Raw genomic sequence first — 11,144 nt, forward strand, 5'->3', positions numbered from 1 at the left:
GATGGGCTACAACAGCAGAAGACCCCACCGGTTACCACTCATCTCCACTACAAATTAGGAAAAAGAGGCTACAATTTGCAAGAGCTCACCAAAATTGGACAGTTGAAGACTGGAAAAATGTTGCCTGGTCTGATGAGTCTCGATTTCTGTTGAGACATTCAGATGGTAGAGTCAGAATTTGGCGTAAACAGAATGAGAACATGGATCCATCATGCCTTGTTACCACTGTGCAGGCTGGTGGTGGTGGTGTAATGGTGTGGGGGATGTTTTCTTGGCACACTTTAGGCCCCTTAGTGCCAACTGGGCATCGTTTAAATGCCACGGCCTACCTGAGCATTGTTTCTGACCATGTCCATCCCTTTATGGCCACCATGTACCCATCCTCTGATGGCTACTTCTAGCAGGATAATGCACCATGTCACAAAGCTCGAATCATTTCAAATTGGTTTCTTGAACATGACAATGAGTTCACTGTACTAAAATGGCCCCCACAGTCACCAGATCTCAACCCAATAGAGCATCTTTGGGATGTGGTGGAACGGGAGCTTCGTGCCCTGGATGTGCATCCCACAAATCTCCATCAACTGCAAGATGCTATCCTATCAATATGGGCCAACATTTCTAAAGAATGCTTTCAGCACCTTGTTGAATCAATGGCACGTAGAATTAAGGCAGTTCTGAAGGCGAATGGGGGTCAAACACAGTTTTAGTATGGTGTTCCTAATAATCCTTTAGGTGAGTGTATATACATTATATTATTATAAAACAATAGTGCATCTCTCTCTTTCCTAGCATTTGTCCTGCGTAGGTGCAGGTTCTGCTTTGTGATAGTCTGCATATATAAATATTTGATTTGGCACAAGTTTTACACCAGATGCCTTTCCTGATGCAATACAAGAGTCTCCAATTCACTTAACCTGCATGTTTTTTTGACTTGTGGGGGAAACCAGAGCACCCCCGCGCAAACAAGGGGAGAACACGCAAACTCCACACAGAAAGGCCCTAGTTGAGACAGGACTTGAACCCAGGATCTTCATACTGTGAGACAACAGTGCTAACCACTGAGTCAAATAATATATAGTCTCAAAGTTTGTAGTAAAACAATCATAACTGTGTAATTTTAATTATGCTACCACATCTGTCAGTATGACGCCGGTGAATCACATTCTAAATCACATTTATGTAATGCCCTTTGTGTGTGTGCGCGAGCACGGGCAACGGTCAGCTGGCTGCAGTTCACTTAATGGCCACAGGTGTCATTAATAACAAGGGTTTCTGAATCTTACATACTGCTTCTTTAAATGAAGCACCCTTACATTATGGCAAAAAGTTAAATGCAGTATCATAATATATACAGAGTTGTATACTGTATATAAAGTATATACATGTTAAACATGTTGGCATAGCTCTTTGAGCTCAGATCCCTTTTTTTTTCCATTCATGTATCTTTGACACACAGAGAGAGTCAGGAAGCATCTTAAACAAACAGGACATTTGAAAATAGAAAGGATATCTGCAATCTATATACATCATAAGGCATTCTCGAAGTCATAAGGCAGCCTCGAAGTGTTATACTTCATGATTTTGAATTTCTGGGAGAGCTTCAAGAAACTCAGTGTGAATGCCATGATGGCTTTAACTGTTGGCTCTAAAATACAAATTCCCTGACCTTTTTTTTGGTCTATTGATTTCAAATGAGCTGATTTGTAATTGAAAGGAAAGTTGGAACTGATTAAGCCCTTGAGGAGTGATAAAACAAAACTATTTTATGTAATACCCTTTGTTTCATATGCTCCAAATGATTTTTGTGGATAATAACATCTATAAGTCATAACAGAATGTCATGTGGTATTACAAATTATAGAGAGCAATTTACATAAACTCTAAATAGCTGTTGCTCATGATTTCATAACACTCTTTCAAGTTCTGAATCTTGGTTTAATTTAGAAAGTTTAATTTTTTGTAGTTCATAGTGATGCAATTAGGTCTTTATAGGATTCTGGGGTTAATGCAAGGGTAACATACTCTCACAGTTAAAAAATCTGCCTATAAAAACAAAATATAATTAAATAGTTAATTATACATTGTAATTATGTAAAAATACAAACAGATCAGTGCTCTAAAATCTGGAACGAATTATCACAAGTTAAAGTGACTTTCCAGAATAAATGCAATTTCGTGAGACAACTAACTACCACCCCCATGTGGTTACTAGAAAGAGCTTGTAGTTTTGCAGTCAGCCACATACCACAGCTGAAAGATATATATATATATATATATATATATATATATATATATATATATATATATATATATATATATATATATATATATTGTTCATACGGTTTTCCATTTTATCCTTTTTTCAAGGACTAGACTATATTCTAATTTTGTACCAGACAATTGTTTAAACTAATATCCAGCCAGTGACATGATTGCTAAAGTTAGCATGAATAGAATAGAATAGAATACACTTTCATTCGTCCCTTTTCATTGAATTTGTATCTCAAACTAGTAGTGGAAGATACAAATAGTTGCATGATTACTCAAGTTAGTTTGCAGTAACAGAACATAATATAGAATAGAATAGAATATACTTTCATTCGTCCCTTTACAGTGAATTTGTATCTCAAACTCATAGTGCAAAATTGAAATAGTGGAATGATTTCTTAAATTACTTTGCAATAATAGAATAGAATAGAATACAATAGAATACTTTTATTAGTCCCTTTACACTGAGTTTTTTTTTTTTACTTTCATTTGTGGTGAAAATACAAACAAATAGTTGCATGATTACTCAAGTTAGTTTGTAATAACAGAACAGAACAAAATAGAATAGAATAGAATATACTTTTATTCATACCTTTACAGTGTATTTGTATCTCAAAGTCAAGTGAAGTGAAGATACAAATAGTAGCATGAATTATGAAGTTTGTTATCAGGAATAGAATAGAATAGAATATACTTTTATATTTCTTGGACTTCAACCTGTGATGCAAAATACATACAAAAATGAGTAGCGGGCAGACACTATGGAGTCACTCCACTCAAAGCAGTAACACTCAAAACAATATAATACAAACATCACAACCCGCATCAAAGTAAGTAATAACCTCTATCCATATATGCAATGTGAATACATTCATTTTTGGCCACAGTCATTTAATATTGCAGAACCTCTGACCTTCATTACATACTGAACTCAATTATACATCTTTGGGGGGAAACTCCCTAACTTTTATTTTGAAATTTTCAACCGGAAAAGTCTGATCCACAAATGTCCGACAGGGATGCGCGTACCCTCTGAAGGATTTCCCTTTATTTGTTATCCTTGTTGATTGCTTTGACAGCGAAAACCCCCCACAGTAATAACAGACAAGAATCGCATTGCCAGCCATGTCAGAGACATACGGTAGGGTAACTAATTTCCTTTATTCCTCGCCACAGTTCTTGTAAACAGCATAGCATCAATTTTAGCTGTTGTCTCGAGCTCATTCATCACAATATTTGTTTACGAGCTCTCTTCAGTACCAGCTAGAGAGCAGCTATCTGCCTGCAATCTGTTTCAGCTGTCGACGCTATTTCAAAGTGTTTATTTATTTTTTTGTTACTCAATAAAAGTAGTTTTGACAAAAATAATTAATATATACAGTAGAAAGACCGTTATTTGCTTGGATTTTGCTTGTGTTTATGACAAATCTCTTCATCCTATCTTGCATATACTGTATATAAATGTCAGTCGGATTGTTATGACTCGGATTGATGCAGGGAGTGGGCATCACAATATATCTGCACAGCCCACACCCCAGTGCACTTCGAAGTAAAGCTTAAATGATATTCTAACATTCTTACACTGCTGGGTTGGGTGGTTGATCTACACATTGCACAGACTATTCCACAGATTATAAAGCATTTTTGAGAAACAGTATTTGTCTGCCATGTCTTAATGTTTTTTGTTTCCCCCCTCTAGATTTTCTGTTTAAGTTTCTTGTGATTGGGAATGCAGGAACTGGAAAATCATGTCTTCTGCATCAGTTTATAGAAAAAAGATGTATGTATGTCATCTGATTTCAAACCTATTCAGTGTCACTGTTCTGTTGCTAATGTGTTTTCCCCGTTCTTCTAGTCAAAGATGACTCGAATCACACTATTGGGGTTGAATTTGGCTCAAAGATTATCAGTGTGATCAACAAGTTTGTCAAGCTCCAAATCTGGGATACAGCAGGACAGGAGCGTTTCAGGTGTGTTCACATGTTTGTGTCATGTCTGCAAAAGTATTTGCCTCTCAGGTTGGGCATGTTCGTAATGACCAGAGAGAGACATGGTGATAATATCCAGATTTCTTCTTATGTGTTCTCGGTCACATGGTTTGGAGAGGGAGTGCTTCAACACCAGATTGCATGTAGGAGTTTAAAGTACTTTTCACAGATTCATTTCTTTGTGCGATCAACATGGACATAAGTTGCATTGAATATGTGCCATCATCTTCCTGTTAGAGCCAGAATAGCCGGAAAATATGAAATATGCTAATTTCAAACAAAGAGTCTTTTGTGGATTTAGCCCCACCCCCCCCCCTCCACTTATTTAAAAAAAAAATTACCCTTGAGACTGATTAAAATCAACAGTGATTTTTTATTGTTCTTTGATAGGAAAAAACACTGGAAGCCATTTCTTTCATTTGTAAAGTAGAAACAGTTTATTGTTCAATACAGTCAAATAATAACAATCAAATCATACATTTTAAACACAACACAAGATTGCTTAAAGCAAAACATTATTGCTATTTTTCTCTTCAACAAACAGCATTTAGAAAAGCTTTTGGCACTGGAGGTTATGCTTGTATTTTGTTTGTAGCTGCAAGCCATTTTATTATGCATTAAAGTGCCCCTTTGATTAATTAAATTTGGGCTGTCTTTGCAGTAAAATATTGTCCTACATGTTCATTTCAGAATTACGAGACCTAATATCTCAAAGATAACATGATCATTTCAGTAACAAATTCAACAGAATAGGAAAGTGTAAATCTGGCTGATGTTGATGGATGTCTGAACTATGGTATTAGTAACTGTTATGGTTATTATTTGCCAAACAATCCAGCTATTGTGAGCATATGTGATTTGACTTGTGGTCAAAAGATATAGATTTGTAAATGGCTTGTAGTAATTGTTGATGTAATGCCAAATACTGATAACTGATAATAATTGAAATGCAGCTAATTTTCAAATCATCCAATATTATCTGCAATTAATTGGCTTGTTTAATATATTGGTCTAGCACTAAATTTGACAATCTGTTGTTATAAACTGTTGCAGATGCTCTAAAGGTTTTAATGTTAGAAATTATTTTTCTCCTCAGGTCTGTTACACGCAGTTACTACAGGGGAGCAGCAGGGGCTCTTCTGGTGTATGACATCACTAGGTAAAATTATAATTGCATATTTAGTCCCATAAATACAATTTATTATGTATATTGATCTCTTTTCTTTCTTTTTATTTAATCAATTATGTCTGGAAGTTTGTCTAGACTTAAATACATTTGGATTCTGGAGTGCCTCCAGATGTTTAGACTGTATCGATTTATCACACTCTCTAACTCTGTCTCTGTCTGGATGTTAGTCGAGAAACGTACAATGCTCTGACCAACTGGCTGACAGATGCCAGGATGCTGGCCAGCCAGAACATCGTGATCATATTGTGTGGCAACAAGAAGGATCTGGATGCTGATCGTGAAGTCACCTTCCTGGAAGCCTCACGCTTCGCTCAAGAGAATGGTTCGTATGTCAGGCCAGCAGTTACCTGTTGTTTTAATCTACCATTGTAGATAAATGAAGACATGTTTATAGATCAAAACAGTCTGCTTTTAATCGAGCTGAATGCATATTGTGACCAGGGTTCCCATGGTCATGGAAAACCTGGAAATATCAGGGAATTTTAAAACTGTGATTTCCAGGCCTGGAAAAGTCATGTAAATTAATAAAATCTTCAAAGTCATTGAAGGAATTTTTTAAAGTAAGACTGTAAATCCATCTCTGTCTTTGCATTTTTCTCTCATCTCTCCATGCAACGTAGACACTGTTTAACGTGCACACACTCTCAAACGGGAGAGAGTATTGTTCCCACAGTAACCAAAAAGCGCAGATTCTCTCATTTCGCGTTTAGAGATGAAGCGCTGAATAAAACATAATAATCTTTGTTAAACACTGGTTATACATGTAGCTGGAAATCTGAGCTGCTCAGTATCCAAAATGCAAGTAGGCCTATACATTTAGTGATGTTTTTCAAAATGTAAACATTAATTCGACATGCTAATGGCCTTTGATCACTATGGTATCACTATGGTTTTTATTTATTTATTTTCAGAGCTGTTCAGCTTCAGGTCTTTTCTCATTTCTGGATTGTACAGATACTTTCTTTCTGTGCTTTGTGTATCAGTCAGTGTTGGTCTTGTTTGGGTTGTCTAATTTTAAATTTATATCCATACTCTCAATTTATAGATTAAGCTACTTACTGTATATACTGTACACATCACAACCGATTTAGTAGCATGGTCTACTCATTCAGGGATTCATATGTTTATATTATTCAGCCAATAATCACATTTTTAACTCGGTGACTAAATCTTTGGTCCTGCTTGTGAAAACTACACAGTTTAAAAGTTGTCAGCAAGACTAAACGGGTGATGGAAAACCCATAATTTGCTCCACAGAATTCTTCACTTAAAAACATACTGGATGATGGCTGGATGGCTGAGGTTAATATGATGAATTTATGAATTGATATATGTAAAGCGCTGATATGGGTTTACATAAGGCATAAATCATATATTGCAAATTATAAATATGATACAATTTTGGGGGAAATCGTAAATTAATTTCTTGCTTCAGACACATTTTTATAAGCCATGATGATAAAAACAGCTATTTTTCATTTTTGTGTTAGGGCCTGTGAAAATTTGGATGGGCAAGTAAAAATCCGATCCACTGGCCTAACAGGGCCAGTAGAAACAATCCTTAGCGTTGAGCCCTGCGTGACCATTTAGAGATGCAATATGTTTGTATGGATTACATTTCAAACTTGTATCAAACAATGTTGTGGCTTTATTTATATCTTACTAAATTACGTTTGTGATTTTGGTGCCATTTTCAGAATGAAATGCTAAATGTTTGGGCATGGAAATTAGCTTTCAAATCATGGAAAAGTCATGGAAAAGTCATGGAAATTCATTGGTTGAAAAGTGTGGAAACCCTGTTTGACTGTGCCACAAGAGGTCACTGTGGGATAGCATTACTAACAGCAGCATGAAGACTGGTCATCAGTGAGACAGTACAGACTCAGAACTGGCTCCATTGAGATCTAAACCATGATGAGTTATTTTTGCACTGGACTGTTTATGGGATCTTTATCAATGAAAGCAGTATCTTTAAAGCAGAATCATGTCATTTCTGCACCACTTGCGTCACCAAACAGAATTACAAAAATAATGATTGTTTTCAAACAGGTGTCCCGAATGCTTCCACCTTTTTTCCATTGGCCGGCCAAACAGATAGTCCCGGCCACAGATTAGCACCATTGGCTGAGCAAATTTTTGATGTATCAGGCTGGTCAGGATGCTCAAATAAACAAAGCAATGTTCACACTGCTGTAGGGCTGCTATCTTTGCCCTTTTTAGCAACCTACAAATGGCTTACTATATATTTGTCTCTGCATTTTAAGCTGGTAAATTTAAAGCTGGAAGTATTTAATTAATGAACAAATTACGCACTTCAGCTTGAAGTCGTTTATAGAAAGTTATTAATATCACAAAATTAAGGAACAGTATCTCTACTTTCCAGAGCTCATGTTTTTGGAGACAAGTGCACTAACAGGGGAGAATGTGGAGGAAGCCTTTGTCCAATGTGCTCGGAAAATCCTAAACAAAATAGAGTCAGGTACAAAACTAACAGGTCATTTTATTAATATTATAAGCTTCTTAAAAACAATTCACTCAAGCTACTGTGCTTGTCATTTTGTTTTGTAGGAGAACTGGACCCAGAGCGGATGGGTTCTGGAATCCAGTATGGAGATGCAGCGTTGCGGCAGCTGCGTTCTCCCAGACGGGCTCAGGCAGAGAGCGTGCAGGAGTGTGGCTGTTAGCACAGATCTCCAGACAGCTGACCAACCAGGTGAATGATCAGAGGGTTTACTGCATATTTCTGCTTCCTAATTTAGTCAACCAAAAAACAGGCATTATTTTTTTTAGAACTGAGGTTTGAAGTTTGTCACAATCCAAACTCTATCCTGAGGGGATTATATATACCCTTTACATTGGTATGTGCAATACTTATGTTGTAACTATTTATGTTGTGTTTTTTGTTATTACCGGTATTTATCTACATGTTGCAATATGAAATACTTGATGGTGATGTCATATAGAAAGAGTTCTCAATTGAATGAGTTGACTGACAAGTGAACACCCCCCACATTTTGAATGTTTGTGCATGGAACCGCAATCTCTTTTTTGCTTGCCCTCTGTAACACTCACAAATGGCAACATACACTAAAAATAGCAGAGCTGCATTCAGATTTAATCAGATACAGTTATTCACTTTACCCAAGACATCATTCCCTGCATAATAGATGTATGTCACTTGTTCAGTGTAGTTAGTGGTTGCTTTCTTTTCACAGTGTTCTTGTCCTTATTCAATTATTTAATAACATTTTAAACTTTCAGTCTTTATTGTGGACTTTGATTTTAATGAATTAATACAGCTGGAAAAGAGAGTTGAGAAAAGGTTACTTGTCTTAAAATATCAACAATGCAAGATACATACTACTGTATCTAATATGATAGAGGACTGAAAAATAAGTACTCCAAGGGCATAAGTTTTAGCATATGTGGTCAGTTATATTCAATTTATTAGTATAGCGCTTTTCACAATTCATTTTGTTCCAAAGCAACATTACAAAAAAACTTACTTTAAAGTCTAAAAGTTAAAGCACGAGTTGTGCAGTAGTGCCATGTTTTTTAGACAGCATGTCAAGTTAAAAAGTGCATCTAGAGACACCTGTATTCTGTTTTGTTGTACTACATCTAGCTTTTTTTAGCACAAGAAAGCATTCGATCTGAATGGCCCCTTACAACCCGAGCCATCTCATAAAATAGTGCCTTTCCTTTTACTGTTGTCTGTAAAAGGAGCTTGGTTGGAGCTCCACAGCATCTGTACTGTATTTGGCATGCCTTAGTGGGGAGGAGCTCTCTTCAAGACGACGTGCTATTTTTGTCATTCACACCCCCCAAACTCTCCTCAAGTTTACTTCTGCATGCCTTACTTATTACTGAAGATGACACAGCACCCGTGATCAACACACACACACACACACACACACACAGTTCACCTTCTTGAATCTACCCCCTCTGGGAGACAAACAAGTGTTCCAAGTCCCTTCACCCTCTGCTAAGGCTGATCAGTCAAATGCCACACACCCACATGAGAAACAGGGTAATGGATATATTTAACTCCACATACTCCTCGTCCCTCCCAGAGTCTTAGTATGTCAGGTTTCTGAGGGCCCTTATTTGGTTTCCCTAGAATGCAAGCTAGAAATAGAGTTTCAAGGTGTCTGTGCAAGATTCACTGAAGTTTCCCATTTAGACCATCTATATAATTACCTGATCTTGGGCCTGCTGACTTTTAAGTCAATGTTGTTCCTTCGGCATATTGCACAATCAGTATGCTATATCCTACATCGCTTAAAGGAATAGCTCAATCAACATAAAACTTAAAACAAAATGAAAAATGTTCATATCATTTTCTCACCCTTATGCCATCTCAGATGTGTATGAATTTCTCTCTTCTGCTGAACACAGATGAATATTTTTAGAAGAATATCTCCATACAATGCAAGTGAATGGTGATCAGACATTTGTAGCTCCAAAAATAACATAAAGGAAGCATAAAAGTAATCCTTATAACTCCAGTGGTTAAATCAATATCTTCAAAAGTGATATGATAGATGTGGGTGAGAAACAGAACAATATTTGAGTCCTTTTTTTTTTACTATTCTAAAAATCTTTGTTTGTGTTCTGCTGAAGAAAGAAATTCATACACATCAGTGATGGCATGGGGGGTGATGAGACTTCTGTTCAAGTAAAACTAGCGATATGATGCATTTGAATGGCATACCCAAAGTTTGCTTATTTCATTACCTGTTTACTGGAATTTAGCTTGTTTGACTGCATACCTCCAAACACATGTTCTACATGGCTCAAAGAACCCTTTATCTGTGTTTTGTCCAACGCAGGTTTTGTGAATACAAGGACTTAAGACTCATCATGGTGGAGTGACTTTTCCCTCACCTTACTTTCTGTTCAGACATGTCAGGGGTCTCCCTGCACTCCAGAAGACTCCGGAAAATGTTTACTGTCCCTTCGGGCCCAGGCAAAGAAAACTTAAGAGGGTAGTTAAGAGACTTGGCCCTTGAACCTGAGAATACTGCACTGAGCCCCTGCCCCCATCTTTCCCTCTTATGTACAGTAGATCTTGTGTAGAGAAGAGATTATATTATCACCATGGAGCATGTTTCATGTTTGCAGTACTATATCATTATCATGAATTACTATATACAGCACACATATAGCTTGGGCATACTGCAATACTGCTCTTTACCTGTATATATAATCAATTAAATTGATCGTGCATTGGCAACACATAATGTGCTTTTAAAATATATATAGTTAAGGGTATTTTATTTTGTTTCTCTCTGTCCTTTTTTAATGTTAGTATGGTTTGTAGGAAAACATACTAGAACATATGTTTTATAAAAGTGGCTTTTGACGAACATGTTTTATTAAACGTTTGACATCTGTTAAGTTTCACACTCAATCATTTACATTCAAAATATTTTGTAAATAGCCACAACGAACTTACCTACATATCATGCTGTAATAAAGTGTCAGTATGATCAGCTTCAAAGACACAGTGTTACATATATTTATTGTAAAGCAATTTTAGTGCTACTTTCCAAATTATGAGATATTTGTTGGAATGATACCAGTGTGTTTAAAGCAATTCATTGTTTTCAAAACAACATTGTATTGTCCTTTTTTTGTTTTGGAGATTATATATTGAATTCTCTATTATCCCTTATCTAATCTTACAGGTTTTA

At 36.4% G+C, this 11,144-nt stretch overlaps 1 protein-coding gene across 1 annotated transcript; it reads left to right on the plus strand.

Moving 5' to 3' along the window:
- The first annotated feature begins 3,264 nt into the window (after positions 1–3,264).
- On the plus strand, positions 3,265–10,951 carry rab4a (RAB4a, member RAS oncogene family). The gene is made up of 8 exons (XM_052090212.1): positions 3,265–3,412; positions 3,971–4,051; positions 4,127–4,241; positions 5,356–5,418; positions 5,616–5,770; positions 7,832–7,927; positions 8,017–8,161; positions 10,281–10,951. The coding sequence occupies exons 1-7, from the start codon at positions 3,397–3,399 to the stop codon at positions 8,130–8,132; spliced, it is 642 nt and encodes a 213-aa protein (XP_051946172.1). The 5' UTR covers positions 3,265–3,396; the 3' UTR covers positions 8,133–8,161; positions 10,281–10,951.
- The last annotated feature ends 193 nt before the right edge of the window (positions 10,952–11,144 follow it).

Source organism: Xyrauchen texanus, chromosome 24 (assembly GCF_025860055.1).
Source record: "Xyrauchen texanus isolate HMW12.3.18 chromosome 24, RBS_HiC_50CHRs, whole genome shotgun sequence".
NCBI lineage: Eukaryota > Metazoa > Chordata > Actinopteri > Cypriniformes > Catostomidae > Xyrauchen > Xyrauchen texanus.

What these genes read in the sequence shown, in the direction of transcription:
- rab4a (XM_052090212.1), top strand. An exon ending in GCAGGACAGGAGCGTTTCAG is followed by an intron (nt 4,242 to 5,355) that starts GTGTGTTCACAT and finishes TTTTCTCCTCAG; the next exon opens with GTCTGTTACACGCAGTTACT. An exon ending in CTGGTGTATGACATCACTAG is followed by an intron (nt 5,419 to 5,615) that starts GTAAAATTATAA and finishes TCTGGATGTTAG; the next exon opens with TCGAGAAACGTACAATGCTC.